The 16,830-nt window shown below is 35.1% G+C and overlaps 1 protein-coding gene and 1 pseudogene across 2 annotated transcripts; both read left to right on the top strand.

Moving 5' to 3' along the window:
• The first annotated feature begins 8,321 nt into the window (after positions 1 to 8,321).
• On the top strand, positions 8,322 to 14,382 carry LOC137749042 (putative disease resistance protein At5g66900). The gene is made up of 5 exons (XM_088685650.1): positions 8,322 to 9,269; positions 11,584 to 11,987; positions 12,192 to 12,553; positions 12,633 to 12,841; positions 13,031 to 14,382. The coding sequence occupies exons 1-5, from the start codon at positions 8,648 to 8,650 to the stop codon at positions 13,870 to 13,872; spliced, it is 2,439 nt and encodes an 812-aa protein (XP_088541776.1). The 5' UTR covers positions 8,322 to 8,647; the 3' UTR covers positions 13,873 to 14,382.
• On the top strand, positions 14,015 to 16,380 carry LOC137746583 (putative disease resistance protein At5g66890; annotated as a pseudogene). The gene is made up of 2 exons (XR_015956634.1): positions 14,015 to 14,156; positions 15,401 to 16,380. The product of XR_015956634.1 is annotated as a putative disease resistance protein At5g66890 (transcript).
• Positions 16,381 to 16,830: the final 450 nt, after the last annotated feature.

Here is a 16,830-nt window from a genome sequence, read left to right as displayed (position 1 = left end):
TATTATACATTAGAATAGATAGTTGATAGGTCTAATTGGATTAATAGTATTCATCATGATAGGGTAGTTGGAAAGTAGCATATGTGATGAAAAAAACTAGAATTTAAGCCTCTGTGGTAAAGTCTGTTAGGATTTATACCTAAAATTAAAAATTATGTCAACTTTCTGTTAATTATTAACGCGTGCCGCACATATTAGACTAAAACGGAACCCTCCATACACATATTAAGCTAAAACAGACGTGCTAATAATTAACAGAAAGTTGACAGAATTTTCAATTTTGGACATAAATCGTAACAGACTTTACCACAAGGGTTTAAATCCTAGTTTTTTTTTTTTTTTTACTACAGAAGCTATCTTCCAACTGCCATATCATCATGGAGACTATTAATCCAATTAAGCCTACTTGATATTTCCAACAAAAAGAGAGATGATTTTATTAATCAACATTGAAGGTTTGCATATTCTATGCAGGCATAAGGGAATTATACTATATAGTCTCCTCACAAAAAAATTCTCAGCTTTATCATTTTTCGTTAACCTATAATTCACATGAACGAGATCAATTTATTAGGGGATACATGATACACGTAAATGAGATAAATTCATAAGTGCATTAAACATGACATAGCCATTGTACAATTTAAATTTAAGAAAAGAAAATTATACTTACAAGACATGAAAAATTTATTAATTAACGTTGAAATTTTTGTGCATACTCTATGAAAAAAAAAATAAGGAAATTATACTATCATCCCCTCATAAGAAATTCTTAACTTTGTCATTTTTTGTGAATTGGTGATTGTGACAACCCGTTTCAAATTTTACGTTTTTATTTTATTTAAAAAGCGTGAATTTACGAAATTGCCCTAGAGGTAAGGACTTTGACTTCTGTTGACCATCGTCTAGAGAGACGTATGACTTATTCTTTTAACATATTCTCGTAATACTCGTGGATGTGAACGCATAGGCGAAAGCCGTTTACAAGTCCGGATTATAACGGTATAGTTACGGACGTTCGAAATTGGTTATTCAAGGTTTAGTGTTGATTAAATTAAATCCCCAATCAGAAATTGGTTATTTAAGGTGAAGCCCAATCAGAAAAAGCGAAGAAAAGGAAAAAAAAAAAAATCCCAGCTTTCCCGTGGGTTTTTCCCACTCGCGACCACCCACTTTCCAAGGCCGATTCCGGCCAACTCCGGTGGAGTTTTTCGATGCCACCACCACCATCTTGAAGCTCTCATTCCCCTCTACAAAATCCACCCAAGAACCACCTTGATTAACCATGGTATGAGGCGGTTTGAGGCCACGAAAGTTGACGAAAATCAATGGTGCTCCGGCCACCCTTCTCGATTTTCCGGCAAATCGGCAAAGCAATGGCCGATGCCACCACTTGGGCTTTGTAGCCCATCATCCCAGGAGCAAAACCCAACCAACCTTGACCCCGTTGGACCACCGTAGACGACGAATCGATGTCGGGAAGTTTTAGGCACCCGCCGGCTTCGTGGGCAAAATTTACCATCTTCCGTCCACTTTTGGACTTCGTGACAGGTATGAAAGTTGCTCCACTCACTGAGATCTTCATTTCTGTAGAATTTTTGGAAATAGTTGAATTTTCCGGCGAGTCGGGGCGGCCGACCGCCACCCGCGGTGGCGCGTGGCCAGTGGGCCGCCAATGCTATTTTTAGGCTATGTCAAATGTCTTGAATTCAGTTTTGTCATTTGAATGACGTAGGTTGATAGTTGGAACCTAAATTCGTTACGATACGTTACTTGATAAAATGTGAATCGATGATCCGACCGTTGGATCGTCACCAAAATTGGATACATTATAATACGTAGTATTTAAAGATTATAGGAATTTACGGATCGGGAATCCGACTTACGGATCTTCCTGAATTGGATTTGTAAGTTAGTAAAATAAATGTTCACGACCACTTGTTTTAGGCAATTGGCGGAGATCTGACCGTTGGATCGTAATGAAATTTTAATATGTTATTCTAGAAACATATTGTGGATCGTTGGGAGTTGCGGATTGGAAATCTGATATGCGGATCTTCCTAGTCAAGTTATACAGGGTTGTAAACCCTACCGTCGATCTTTGATCGACGGTTGACTTGTGGTCAATGGGTATCAAACTATTTTAGAATGTCGTTGAGGTTGTGTTTTATGTGAATTACATATTCTACGGATAAGAGTTCTGAGATGTGATTTGATAATTGGTCACAGGGACCAATCATTCAGGACGCCTCGATGCGTGCGCTAGAGAATCATAGCGTGGACTCTAGGTGAGTGCATCTTTTACTTTTTATCGTACATATTATTGAGAGTTCTATCGACACTTTTAAATTGATTAGGCATATTACTTTCATACATATTTATTGTGAATGCTTGAAGTACTATATGAACTACGAATGGCTTGATCCCTGTCTAGGGTATGTAGGCAGTCTAACGAGACGTTAGATGCAGCCATAAAATATTTGAGACAAAAGCCTTGCTTGGGAAATTGAGTAATGCGAAGGAAATTTGTAAAGGCAAGTTTTAGTTTTGTGAATTAGTTAGTTAAATTAGAGTTAATTGGGTTGTCATGGATAATTATCCCTGAAAATAAGTAGTTTGGGAGTAGGGCGTTACTGATTATACACTTCACACCATATTGTTTATAATTGAAAATGCTACGACATGGTTAAGTAGTAGATTGCATCATGATATATCCATATGTATATTACTTGCATATAATTATTGGGAATGCTTTCAAGTGCAAAGGTGAACTCAGGACACCCAGGTAAGTTCAGGTGAGTTTATGGTAATAGTTGAATCGATTGCGTTATAGCATGACTACAGTTATGAGTTAGGCAACTTCGATACTGTCGTACTGGTTGTCATGAGTTGCACATGTTATATTGAGATGCATTGAGAGCTTATAAACTTGCACCCCGGTGTTAGTGCTCCCGCCCGTGGCCAGGGCACAGTCTTTCACGTGATGTTCACCTCCCGCACCTTACGCTCACCTTGGATTCAAGGTAGGTGCACAGTCCTGTCGTATAGACCACTTTAGGTGGTTCCGACTCGTAGGTGACCCGCGATTATTCGCCCAATCTTCACGTGATCGTAGCACTTGAGCGTATTTATTTACACCCAGTCCTGTCGTACAGACCACTTTAGGTGGTTCCGACTCGTGTGCAGGTATACTTATTGAGCTATTGGCTAGCCAGGATTGATGAGATATGGATAAGTCGTACAGGTCACTATAGGTGACTCCGACTTATATGCTAGCCATGATTGATGAGATATGGATAAGTCGTACAGGTCACTATAGGTGACTCCGACTTATATGCTAGCCATGATTGATGAGATATGGATAAGATGTACAAGTCATTTTAGATGACTCTGACTGATATATCACTTTGTATTGATTTAGTTCATTTGGCCTACTTATTAATGTATGGTGGAGTTGATGGCAAACCGTGGTTTTGGTCATTTTTTAGTATGGTTTGGATATATGTATATATGTTGTACTGTCTTATGGAAAACGATACGGGTTTTTCATTTAGGGGCATTACTTTTTGAGAGGTAGTAACTTTGTGAAGCTTGGTTTTATTGCTTACTCACACCTTCTGTTTGGTGCCCTCCAGGTTTTAACTGATGAGTTGGTATCGACAAGAATCTGTGGCGAATCTTAGTATTGATGGATATTTTTTAGGGTATGATTCTTACCCACACTACTGTACCTTACTTATGCTCTGACATCGCGTGTGAAATGGGTTCGCTCCCACTCGTAGCGCACTCTGGTATTTAGACACTTTTAGATTCAAATTCATTCACTTTTTATACACTATCACATTTTATGGTTTCGTCACCTTCCAGGTGTCGGCCAGCACAGCTCGATTCAGGGTCCAAGTGGACTTTCTGGGTCGGGGTGTGTCAGTGATACTCTAAATGGGATGGATTCTTTAATAAACTTTTGATACACATAACTGAGACATATTAATAAGTTTATTAAAAATGATGAAGCTCACGTGAGTGGGCTAGAATACAATTTTCTTGTGTTTTCATAGCATATGCACAAAAATTAATGTTGAAAAATAAGTTTTTATTTTTTTATTTTTTTTATGTATATAAGTATAATATTTTTTTTTCATCTTCTAGTACAAGTTTTGTACATATTCTACAATTTCAAAAAAAAAAAAAAAAAAAAAACTTGGATTAAGCGTATGAATTTTTTTTTTTCCCAACATTTAAGCCTATGAATTCATTCACAATATAATAAAAAACATTGCCTGATAAATATAGATTAATATTAACCAGAACAAATGTACTTTCTCTTAACACCCATTTTTGTGCATATTCTACAAAAATATAAGAAATTTATACTATGGTTTTCTCATAAGAAATTCTCAGCTTTGTAATTTATAGCTAACCCATTATTCTTGCACAACGAGTTCAATTTATCAATGGACGTACGATACACATAAATGAGATTTGACAACCCATGTGAGTACAGAAGCATATAGTTTTCTTTTGTTTTCATAGCATGTGCACAAAAAATTTAGTGTTGTTGAATAAATTATAAAAATTGTTATTGGCACTCTAAAAATCTCATTCTACACTTCAAATTTTCTATATTAGGAAAGAAAAATACACTTATGAAGAGTGTAGAATGAGATTTTTGGAGTGCCATTAATACTTCCCTAAATTATATGTATATAAGTATAGTTTCTCATTTTCTAGTATACTAAAAGGAAACTATATAGTAGCATCTTCATGATAAATTTTCTAACTAACTTACACTAAGCCTATGAATTTACTCGCAACAAAACATTTTCACCCTTAGACAGAGGCAATTTTGTTATTTTTTGAAAATTGAACCATAAGGGCTTCTTCCTCAATAATATTAGATGTATATAATATTTTTCATCTTCTAGTATAAATCCTGTGCATATTTTACGAAACCAAAAAGAAATCAAATAGTAATCTTCGAAAATTTGAACATACGTGTAAAAAGTATTTTGATATACATTATTACTAGCCTATTGTGAAACTAAATTCACTCATTCCTATTAATGTAGATAATATCATTTGTTAAAAAAATAAAAAAAATAAAAGTATTGGTATAGGGAATGCTACCCCATGTCAAGGTCAAGGCATACTACAAGTTTATTTAAAGACTTAAAAGAGGGAGTCTTAGTTTTTTTTTTTTTTTTCAACAAATCATTCACCAAAAATGATTGCCAATAACGAAATTCAAACCAAACGCTTGATCTAGCAAAGAAAGCGATCACTATAAACCCCTCAAATTAGAACATTGCGACCATAAATAATTAATTGAAATTTGGAGAACGAAAAATGCCAAAGAGACTCACTCAAAAATTGAAATTTAAATAACAATTAAACTTAATATTTTCTCTGTCTTTCCTCTACCCATAGGAACCCAGAAGCAAAGTGCTTCTCAAAATTCCAGTCGTTCATGCCTCTCCGACCATGAAATTGGTAACCGTGGCTAAAAGTCGCAAACACACTATGAAAAACTTCCCTAAAGCCCATATCTGAATCCTATAACCAGAAAGAAAAAGGGAATCTTAATGAAACATTTTCGATAATGTTCACTTTTATCGAAAGTGATATTTTTACCTTGAAAAGTTACTCCTGATACTATTCATTTGCACTTTTATTTTGTTATTTTAATTAAAACTAAAGTTTTTTCAGAACTTTTGTTAGTTTTCCTAAAGAAAAAAGTGAAGTTTGAATCGTAACAAAAATGTTCAAAATTTGCTTCACCTTGACTCTTAGAATTTGATTTTTTTAAAATTTATTGCATTGTGCTTCTTGAAACTTAAAAATGGTCATTTTACTCTATAAAACACAAAATCTGCCTTACATTGTCTTAATTCTGTTAATTCTATTACGCGAAATGTTAATGCATGGTGTAATTTATTTAATTTGTCTTTTGATTTCGTTGTTTAACCCTATGAAACTCGATTTTATTAAAAAGAATTATTTGTTGAATGTTAACACATAGTAGAGATCTATAATCTACTTCAATAGCACATATAACATAATCTTATTGAGAGGTGGGTCCCTATATATTTCACGAGGTGACTTGATTTTCAAGAAGAAAGAAAATTTACAAGTCAAAATAGAACAAATTTTGAATTTTAAAGAGTAAGCGATGATTTTTAAGTTATACAGAACAAAACAAGATCAAAATCTAAGCTAGTTGCGCGTTTGTTCAACATTTTGCTTTTTCTTTACCATTTCTTCGAAAGTCGTTTTGGAATCGTGAAAATAAAAAAGGCCAAACGGCAGTTGCAGCGTTATTTCCACCTTTTGTATTCTCTGCACCTTTCAACACGCTTTCATTTACTTTACTCCGCCGTGCATTGACGCGGATTGCAGGACGTTTCCAAGAAACGATACGGTAGAATAATTGAAGGCCTTCAGCTTTTTGGCAACCCTTTTCTACGGATGTATCTTAGCTCAACATCTTCAAGTGATGCTACGGAGACTCGCTTATAAACCAGGTCCCCAAAAGGCACGGTGCTTTTCTCTCCAGAACTTCCTTCTTTCCTCTGTGTCTTCCTCACCCCACCCTTTCTCCTCCCCACTCTCTCCCCTCTCCGATGAAACCCAGAAGGCACTCTGCTTTTCTGCACAGGAGGATCGGTGAAGAAGATGGACAAGGAAGGATGAATTTTCGAGGGGCCCATCTGCAGATGGAAAGACGGAGAGAGGATTTTTAGTTTTTTAATGATTTTAATAGTGGGGAGGTTGAAACGGATTTTGAATTCCATCTGAATTTGTGAGGATTTCAAAAATCACATACATGGTCAGATATTATTTTAAATTTTTATTAAAATTAAATACAGACAAAAAGTCCTACCAAATGACACGACAACTCCAACAAACGCAATAGAACTATTAAATATGTTTGATTATTATTTTCAAATTCTTGATTTTTATTTAATTTAAAGTATGGAGAGGGAAGGCTATCCCATTCCAAGTAAATGGCATATTACAAGGATTTTTTGAAGATTTATAAAGGGGTATATTACACGTTTCTTTGGAATTTTACAGATCATTTACTAAAATGATTTTTATTTTTTTGTCAAACAATAAATTTATTAGATTAGGAAGCCAACGGAATTCGAATCCCTTTTGTTGTATATGAACAAAACTCATCTTCATCACTGTGGTAGACATCACTTGTTTCACCAAGAAAAGTTGACGGATGCGAAATTCAAACTTATATTTTGGTCTAATAAACGTAGACGAATATACTTTCCCTTAACACCCATTTTTGTGCATATTCTATGAAAATGCAAGAAAATTCTACTATGGTCTTTTCACAAGAAATTCCTAACGTTGTCATTTATCGTTAACCCATTATTCACGCAATTGAGTTTAATTGAGTGTTTGTTCAACATTTTGTTTTTTCTTTACCATTTCTCCGAACCGATCTGGAATCTTGAAAAGAGAAAAGGCCAAATGGTGGTTGCGTGCTATTTCAACTTTTTGTATTCTCTGCACCTTTCAACACGTCTTTATTTATTTCGATTTGGTAGTATTACTCTACATTTTAAATATTTATTTAATTTAAACTATAAAGAAGGCAGGCTACCGTATATTACAGGTTTTTTTTGAGAACTTGTAGATGGGGTTTTAGCATCTTTTTTGGATTTTACAAATCGTTCAACAAGAATAATTGCAAGTTGCAAAATTCGAACTTAGATATTAGTCTAGAGAAGAAAACGATCATTATCAACTTTCAAAATTAAAATAACGTGTCTATAATAGTTAATTGAAATTTATAAAATTATCTACATAAAATGAGTGTAACGAAGATAAGAATACTTTGTTGGATGTGTGGGCACATGAAAAATGATAAGATTAATAATGAGGATATTCAAGGTAAAGTAGGAGTAGTCGAAATTGAAGAAAATATTAGAGAAAATCAGTTACGGTGATTTGGACATATGAAACGATGGTCTATTGATACTCCGGTTAGAAGACGCGATTATGAAACAGAGTTTCAGGGTTGAAGGGGTAGATGAAGACTTTGGAAAAGATTCTAAGAAAAGATTTAGAGCACTTGAGTCTAACGAAAGATGTAATACATAATCAAGCATAATTAATTTCTAGAATTCATATAGTAGATCATACTTAGTAAGAATTTTTTTTATTGTTCTTGTTGTAGTTGCATGTTACATCAACTTTTTGTTTTTTCCCTGCAATTTCTTCGAAGTTGGGAAATGGAATGGAATCATAAACATAGGAAAAAGGCCAAGTCTTTGTTTACTTTGTTTAGGTAGCCCACGAGGGCCACTACCCCTTTATTATTCTTATTATTGGTGTTGGTAGTTGTGGTTGTTGTCAGATCGCATTTCAAATGAATCTGTACGTTTTCTTTTACTTTCTCCGGCGTGTGCGTGGGCTCAGATGTCAAGGAAGTCTTTGAGCCAGCGCATCATTTCATGCAATTTACCGTAAATTCTGTCTCTTTTTATACAATTTACTGTACAATTGCCCGTCGCCTTCGTATCTCGTTCGTTTAGTTATATATAAACTTGTGCTAACAATATTATTTCATCAGCCAAGAAGAGATTCCGTAAGAGAAAATTAAGTTTTGAGTCGTTTTATTTTCTTAAATATGTCTGTGGCATCAGTCGGCATGGGTACCCTGAGAACGGCATTTCAAATGCTGTTTGATGCTGTAAAATCAGTGCAGGAGGAGACTACTATGTTCAAGCACCTCCTTGGAGACATCAAATCCACACTGGAATCTCTACAGCCACTCATCCAAGAGATTGAAAAATATAACTCGAAAGAGCGACTGAAATATTTTGCAGTACAAATGGAGAAGGGAGCAGATCTTGTTCAAAAGTGCAGCAAAGTTGGCGTGTGGCGAAAATGCAAATACGCCAAGAAGCTCCGTCAACTGGAAAAATCTCTTCGAAGAGTGTTTGATGCGCTCAAACTGCAGGGCGTAAGGGATGCGAGGGAGGCGTTGATTTCTCTCAGGAATATCGAGACGGCGTTCTCTCGAATAGAAAAGAATTTGGTGATGAAAATTAATCAACCTGAAACGGTTAAATGTTCGTCTGCGGTGCCTGAACCCCCATCCGTTACAGTCGGGTTGGATTTGCCGTTGAAGGAGTTGAAGATGAAGCTCCTTAAGGATGAAAAGGTGTCGATGCTTGTGCTGACTGCTGCTGGGGGATGTGGGAAAACAACCTTGGCTAAAAAGTTTTGTCAAGATCAAGAAGTCAAAGGTATGCTATCAATGATTTCAAGTTCTTTTTTTTTTGTGAAGTGTTAACTTCCTACATAGTTAAAAAACTATGTACATAACGCAATTTAGTATTACAGTTAGTGGTATTTATTTTTATTGATAAATGAGAGATTTTAAATTTAATTCTTGTTACAAACAAATTTGAATTACATTATTAGTAATTTATTATAAAGCTAAACCCACCCCTTAATTTAGAGAGATCAAAAAAAAAAAAAAAAAAAAAAAAAAAAAAAACATATAGAGGATTAGACGAGCAAAAGTATGCACTGTGGCCAAGACCCCCCTATAAAACGCCCGCTAGTCCCTCCAAGTTTCCACACCAACCCAAATTTGTTAAAGAGAATACAATGTACAACGAAGGGAACATGAAACTAAACCGTGTGAAAGCGTAGAGCCGGTCCTTAAGGTAGTCCGTGCAGGCGCAGCCTAGGGCCCCACTTTGGAAGGATCCCTAAAAAATTTATATTTCATGTAAATAACATATAAAGAAAAAGTAAAAAAATATCATAATTCATTTGTTAGTGTAGTGAAAATATCATAATTCATTTGTTAGTGTAGTAATTTTTTTTTTCAATTTCCCATCTCTCCATTTCTATAGAATGTTTAAATCAACTATCACATGGTCTTGAATATTGTATTTTAAAGTAATAAAAACTTTGAATTTATATTTTGGTTTTCAATAATTTATTATTCAATGAAGTATTTCAATATCCGATTCATTAGTATGATGTTGTAGTAAAAACAAAAGAGAAACAATTGACGTTGTTGAATTTATTATACTCGTCAATCAAGTTTTATTGTTCTTTACTCTCCTGATCATCAAGTTTTATTATTCTTCACTCTCAATCTTAGACTCTTGACTGCAAACATTTAATATATTTGCGTCTAAAAACAAGAGACGAATAATATTTAAATAATGTTTGTATATCTATCTTCTTTTGCTATTAATTTTTAGGGACTTTTAAATCCAGATCCAAAAACATAGATGGTTGTTAGGAGTGAAACAATTATCTAATTACATGCTTTTATTTTTTTTATACTCATTTTATATTAATATCTTATGACAAAAAAAACTAACATACTAACATAAATATATCTGATAAACATTGTACCTTAACTCAAGTAACAAATATATGCAGAGTGCTGATATTCTCCCCTGGTGTCTTATTTCCTTACCCACCATTTAATAAAAATGTTAATGACATGTTTAACCTTTTAAATGAAGACTATCGGTGAAAATTGAGGGTGGGGATCTAGAAAGAGATCCGGGTGGCAGATTTGAGTTGGAAGAGATATTGCGAAAGCGATGTGATGATTTTAAGGAGATGATGAATATCCAAGTCTTGCATTTTTTTTTTTATTTAGTTTTCCGTTTTTATTTATTTGTTTAAATATTATTTAAAGATACTTTAGAGTTATTTAAAACAAAACATATTAGGGTTATTTTGGGATTAATGGTGGGTGGGGAAATAACATTTTACTTTTTTAACTTTTTATGATGGTAGGTGGGATTATCATGTGGGGTGAGAAAGTAGGACATTGGGGTTGGGCTAGTAGGACACTGGTTGGGATTGTCCTTTTTTTGAGTGTATATTATACTTATAAGCTAGATATGAAACCTAACTAAAAGGTTTTAAAAAAAAAAATATACATACAAGCAAGACACATTAGTTTGTGATAGGTTGATTATAAAAAAGAATTTTTCATATAGGTAAATAAATATAATTAACATGTGATATAGGTTGGTTATAAAAATTAAAAATAAAATTTATAAAAGGGGTTTAAAGTAGAAGGAAAAACAAGAAATAACAAAAAGAGAATAAAAAGAAATAATCAAAGAGATAATTGGGAAGAAATTTGGTTTTTATAATAAATTGTAAATTATTGATAATTAAATAATTAAATATAAGGAATTGGACTTATTTTAATAAATTGGACTAATCCTGCTATTGGCTAAAAAAATTGGACTTATATCAAGTTTCCCTGACTTTTAATGATATTTGATGTAGAAATAATTTTTTTATGTATTTAGCGAATTCTTTTTTGTACATATCAAGAATCGGGGGCCAAAAAACTTTAGGTCCCACTTTGAAGGCTCGTCTAAGGCCCCCAAAATCTAAGGGCCAGCTTGTGAAAACAAATTAAGAAAGTTCATAAATTCTTCTACATATAGCTTCATCTCAGGGCACAAATCTTGCAATGAGCTCTTGCTTGACTACTTGATTACTTGATCTGAGAATTGCAGACATATCTAGTCAACCTTTTTATTAACCTCAGACATTCTGTTTGGATAGATACATTCAAGAACAACATCTTCTTTGTCAATGTCTCGAAAAGGCCCAACTTGGACCTTATTGTACATGAACTATATCAACTGAAGGGGTCCGAGCTGCCTGCTTTCCAAAACGAATTCATGGCAGTTAATTTGTTGCAACAATTTTTGAAGAAAGCAACAGACAATCCTCTGTTGTTTGTCCTGGATGACGTTTGGTCAGGATCAGAGTCCCTTCTTGATAAGTTTGATCAATTCAAGTTTTCAAATTACAAGATTTTGGTCACATCAAGATTTGCATTTCCGAGATTTGGTTCTCCGTACCATTTGGCGTTATTGAATGATGAGGATGCAATGGCTCTTTTTCAGCATTCAGCATCCTTGGAGGATGAGAGCTCTTATACTTCCGAAGATCTTTCGAGAAAGGTGATTTCTTAGTCTGCAATGCACATACATGCTTATTTATGCCTCAGAAGAGGGTAAAGAAATAACGTTGAGCGTCCACACATGTTAACACTTCCATTTACCGTCTCACAATAACAATTTTATCATCTTTACTGAAACATTTAGATGATTTACAACAATTTAATCAGATAATAACTGAATTCATTCGGGATAATTAAATTGCAGATTATGAAGCGCTGTAAGGGATGGCCACTTGCCATTGCATTGGTCGGGAGGTCACTTCGTGGCCAGCCTAAAGAAATCTGGCAGAAAAAAATACTGGAATGGAGCAAAGGTTCTTCCATTCTTGATACTGAAAAGGATTTGCTTGCTTGCCTCCAGAGCAGCTTAGATGCCTTGGATAAAGAAAAGACTATGATCAAGGAGTGTTTCCTCGACCTAGGTTCATTTCCTGAGGACCAAAGAATCTCTGCTGCCTCCCTCATTGACATGTGGGCGGAGTTATATGGTCTAGATGAAGAAATTCTGACCATTGCCAACCTTCACGGGCTCACCACCCGAAGTTTGGCGAATCTTGTTGTCGCAAGGTATGCACGCTGCTCATAATTTTCTATTCCAATATGTATACCGAACAAATCATGAAAGAAATTAGTATTGATCATCCAGGCATGAGAAGGAGGCGGATGGCTATTACACTGAACACTTCGTCACCCAGCATGACATGCTTAGGGAGTTGGCGATCCATCAGGTGATTCAAGACCCAATAGAACAGAGGAAAAGGCTAGTTATAAACATATGTGGGGACAACCTTCCTAAGTGGTTGACAGAACAAAAGTATCAAGCGTCCAAGGCTCGACTATTATCTATCTCAACAGGTTCCATCAATCTCTATAGTAAATACGTCATCGTTATATATATAGTAAAAACTTATATAGGCACACAAGTATGTGCGCACGGACATGCTTGTGTGCACACACACTCGCTCATTCATATTAAGACCTCAGTAGGACTTCGGTACATGTAATTTCAACCCACACTAACATCTTAAAGCTTATGGTTTGCAGATGGAGCCTTCTCAGCAAAATGGCCAAACATGCAAGTACCCGAAGCAGAGGTTCTAGTTCTGAATTTTCAAACAAAGAACTATGCCTTACCTCAGTTCGTGGAGAAAATGGATAAACTAAAGGTTCTAATAATAACAAATTACGGTCTGTCACCTGCTGGACTAGATAATTTTGAACTACTTGGTTCGTTATCAAATCTTAAGAGAATTAGATTAGAACGTATTTCAATTCCCTCCATAAGCAAGGTCCTCAAACCTTGGAAAAGTCTGCAAAAGATATCATTTTTCATGTGTGATATCGGTCAAGGTTTCAACGACTGTTCCATTTCAATCTCATCAGCATTCCCAAATCTAGAAGAAATGAACATCGACTATTGCAGTGATTTAATTGAATTGCCTGCCAGACTTTGTGATCTTAGTAAACTAAAGAAGCTCAGTATCACTAACTGTCATAAGCTATCTGCCTTGCCCGAAGGGATTGGAAAGTTGGAAAATTTAGAAATGCTGAGGCTAAGATCCTGCACAGAACTGTCGAAGCTTCCAACCTCAATGAAGAACCTTGGAAAGGTAAAATTTCTTGATATATCTGATTGCTTTGGCATAAAGGTGTTGCCCGAAGACATTGGTGAAATGAGTAGTTTAAGAAAGATCAATATGAGACAATGCTCAAGGTTGCAAGAGCTGCCTCCATCAGTCATGGATCTTGAGCAGTTAGAGGAAGTGGTCTGTGATGAACAGACAAAATATTTATGGGAATCTTTCTTGTCGTGTCTCAACAACGTAAGGATAATTGTGGCCAAAGAGAATATCAACCTAAATTGGCTCCAAAAGACTCAGTTCTGACACATGTTTCCTCAATGAACGTTGCTCTTAAACCTCTGTGTGGTTTGCGTTTTTTATGGGGCTTTTTAAACTATGATGTTTAGAGACCTTGGCTACTGTCCAGAAAAATGGTTTGGTAGGAAACAAAGAGAATGTTGTGATTCAAAATCAAGAAGGATTTCATGATTGGGGTCAGTTCCTGAACCTCCAATGTTACAGTTGGATTGGATGAGCCTTTGAGGGAGTTGAAGAAGACGGGAAAACCACATTGGCAATGAAATTATGTCAAGATGAGGAAGTCAAAGGTATGATAATACTTTCTAATTGCTTTTTATATTCTGAAATTCCTTATCCCCACTGAGGAAAGTGGCTAACCTAACCAGAAGAGTTATAGTAGAATTAATCTGCAATTTTGACATCTTTTACTCTCAATTAGTACTAGTAGTATGCTATAGATGTCGTTCTTTGAGTTGAAGCCTTTTGTACACTTAACAGCTTAGGTTATATATAACATCAAAGTTAATCCACAAATGTAATATTTCAAAGGCTCAAAAATCTTCTGAGAAAGATTTATTTCTCACTATGCAATCCACAACATACATACTTATCAAGTCTTCACAACAAAGTGGGGAAAAGAAATTGTTTTGATCTTTTACAGTAAGTATGCACAATTGTTTTGATCTTTTACAGTAAGTATGCACATACAGAAGTGAACACCCATTTTACCATAAGATTTTTCTTAAGAACTAAAACTGAAATAAGAATGAAGATGAGTAGGTAGTCATTAACCATTTTCACGAAACCCTTTAGATGTTAAAAGAAACTTGAAGTTTCGGTATGCAACTCAGATGGTAAGCCTGCAGATACTAAACCTTTGTAAGGGAGTTCGGCTTGCCATTACAGTGACTGGGAAATCACTTCGTGGACAAGCTGCAGAATTCTAGCGTTCAAGGCTAGCAGACTGTTGTAAAGGTTCTGTTGTTGGTTCTAAGACTGAGTTGCTTCTTTGACTTCAAAGTAGCATAGATGCCTTGGATGGCAAAGAGGCTATCATGAGGGAATGTTTCAGACCTTGTTTCATTTCCTGAAGATCAAAGAATCTCTGCTGCTGCTTTCACAGAGTGAACCTAGACTTGATAGAAGATAGAAAAAGACTGATTGTCGTAAGTGGACACAATCAACCCAAGTGGTTGATGGAGCAGAAGTCTCAACCCATCAATGCACGCCTATTATCTATCTCCTCTGGTTGTCCCATCTTTCTCTTTATAAAATGCATATCGGTGCACATATGCACATCTACCTATAACCAGCACACGTACACACACACACACGTAGATACGCATTCATGCGTGCTCACACACACACACACCTACACACAGACGCACGCTAAGATTTGAATAACACTCATTTATTTTCTCCATACACTTGAACACATACACAAGCACATGTATATGTACCCACGCAAGTGCACAGACACACACACTAAGATTTGCACGTAAGTTTCATTTAATTTCTGTCCTACTCATATCTGGTAGCATATTGTTTGCAGATGGAATGTTCTCAACACAATGGCAGAGTGTTCATAGGCAGAGTGTTCATCTACCACAAGTTGAGGTTCTAGTTTTGAATTTTAAGACAAAGAACAATGCCTTACCTGAATTTGTGCAGAAAGTTGACAAACTGAAGGTTCTAATAGTCACAAACTATGGTTTAAATCGGATTAGAGCGCATTTCAATTCATTCCATAACCAAGAACTTCGTTGCATTGAAGAGTAAAGAAGATATCTTTATTCATGTGTAACATGGGTCAAGCTTTCCGCAATTGTTCCATCAAAATTTCAGATGCCTGGCCAGGTATAGAGGAAATGAATATAGACTATTGCCATGATTTGGTGGAACTGCCTGCCGAGCTCTATGATCTTGTTCATATGAAGATGCACAGTATCACCAACTGTCATAAGCTATCAGCCTTGCCTGAAGAGATCGGACAGCTGGAGAATTTTGAAGTATTGAGACTAAGGTCCTGTACAGACTTGGTAAGGCTTCTGGTCTCTATTGAGAACCTCACTAAGTTGTGCTGTCTTGACATGTATAATTTTTTCGGCATTAAGAAATTGACTGAAGGCATTGGTAATATGAGCGGTTTAAGAAAGATCAACATGGGACAATGCTCAAGATTGGAAGAGTTTCCTCTGTCAGTGTGGGATCTTCACGAGCAGTTAAAGGAAGTGATTTGTGATGAAGAGAAGAAACATTTGTGGGAATCCTTCTTAGCCAGAGACAAAATCAAGGTGGCAAAAGAAAAAACCAATCTGAATTGGCTCGAAAAGCCTTAGCTCTTAGACCTGTCTTTCCTCGATAAATGTTGGAGCAACGTTTTTCTGATTTGTGTTGCATTGTTTTCTTTAATTTGTATTTTCTTGTTGGATTTTTCTTGTTTGATTTCGTTCTTAGTTCTGTCTAATTTCGAAGTTTCATCACATCAATTTGTAATACTGTTTATATCAAATTCTCTTGAGCCTTAAGAAATATAAATAATGTGTATTATATTTTCTTGGATTATACAAAAAATGTTTTTTTACTGCACCTATTATGTAAATTATGCATTTAGTTATATTGACAAGTTTTCCTTTGTTGCTCACATAGATGATTATATATTGAGATATTCTAAGTTGAGGTATATAATATTTTAATTTAATGACGTTGTTATTGTTGATATCGTCGTTAGACCATCTCCAATTCTTGGGTCAAAACCCAAAATTTTTAGCCCACAAAATTTAGGTTTTTATCCAAAAACAGTTTTTTTATTCCAACCCTTGTGAGTTAAATTTTTAGCTTGAGATTAAGAATGAATTTTGGCTATTTTTTTTAAATAACTTTTGGAAAAAAAATTAAGTAGACTATCCTAATTTAATTTTATGAACATTTTAACCTAAAAAGATTTAGATTTCGATAAGTATTAAAAAAATTACTAAATCA

Source organism: Pyrus communis, chromosome 2, assembly GCF_041283825.1.
Source record: "Pyrus communis isolate YQ-2024b chromosome 2, ASM4128382v1, whole genome shotgun sequence".
Taxonomy (NCBI): Eukaryota; Viridiplantae; Streptophyta; class Magnoliopsida; order Rosales; family Rosaceae; genus Pyrus; species Pyrus communis.
Note: the sequence above shows the minus strand (reverse complement) of the source record. Positions and strands in the feature narration are given on the sequence as shown.

Excerpts from the sequence above, each read along its gene's own strand:
- LOC137749042 (XM_088685650.1), top strand. The coding sequence starts at position 8,648 with ATGTCTGTGGCATCAGTCGGCATGGGTACCCTGAGAACGGCATTTCAA. Across the intron at positions 12,554-12,632 it reads GCGAATCTTGTTGTCGCAAG|GCATGAGAAGGAGGCGGATG; the intron begins GTATGCACGCTG and ends TTGATCATCCAG. Across the intron at positions 12,842-13,030 it reads ACTATTATCTATCTCAACAG|ATGGAGCCTTCTCAGCAAAA; the intron begins GTTCCATCAATC and ends TATGGTTTGCAG.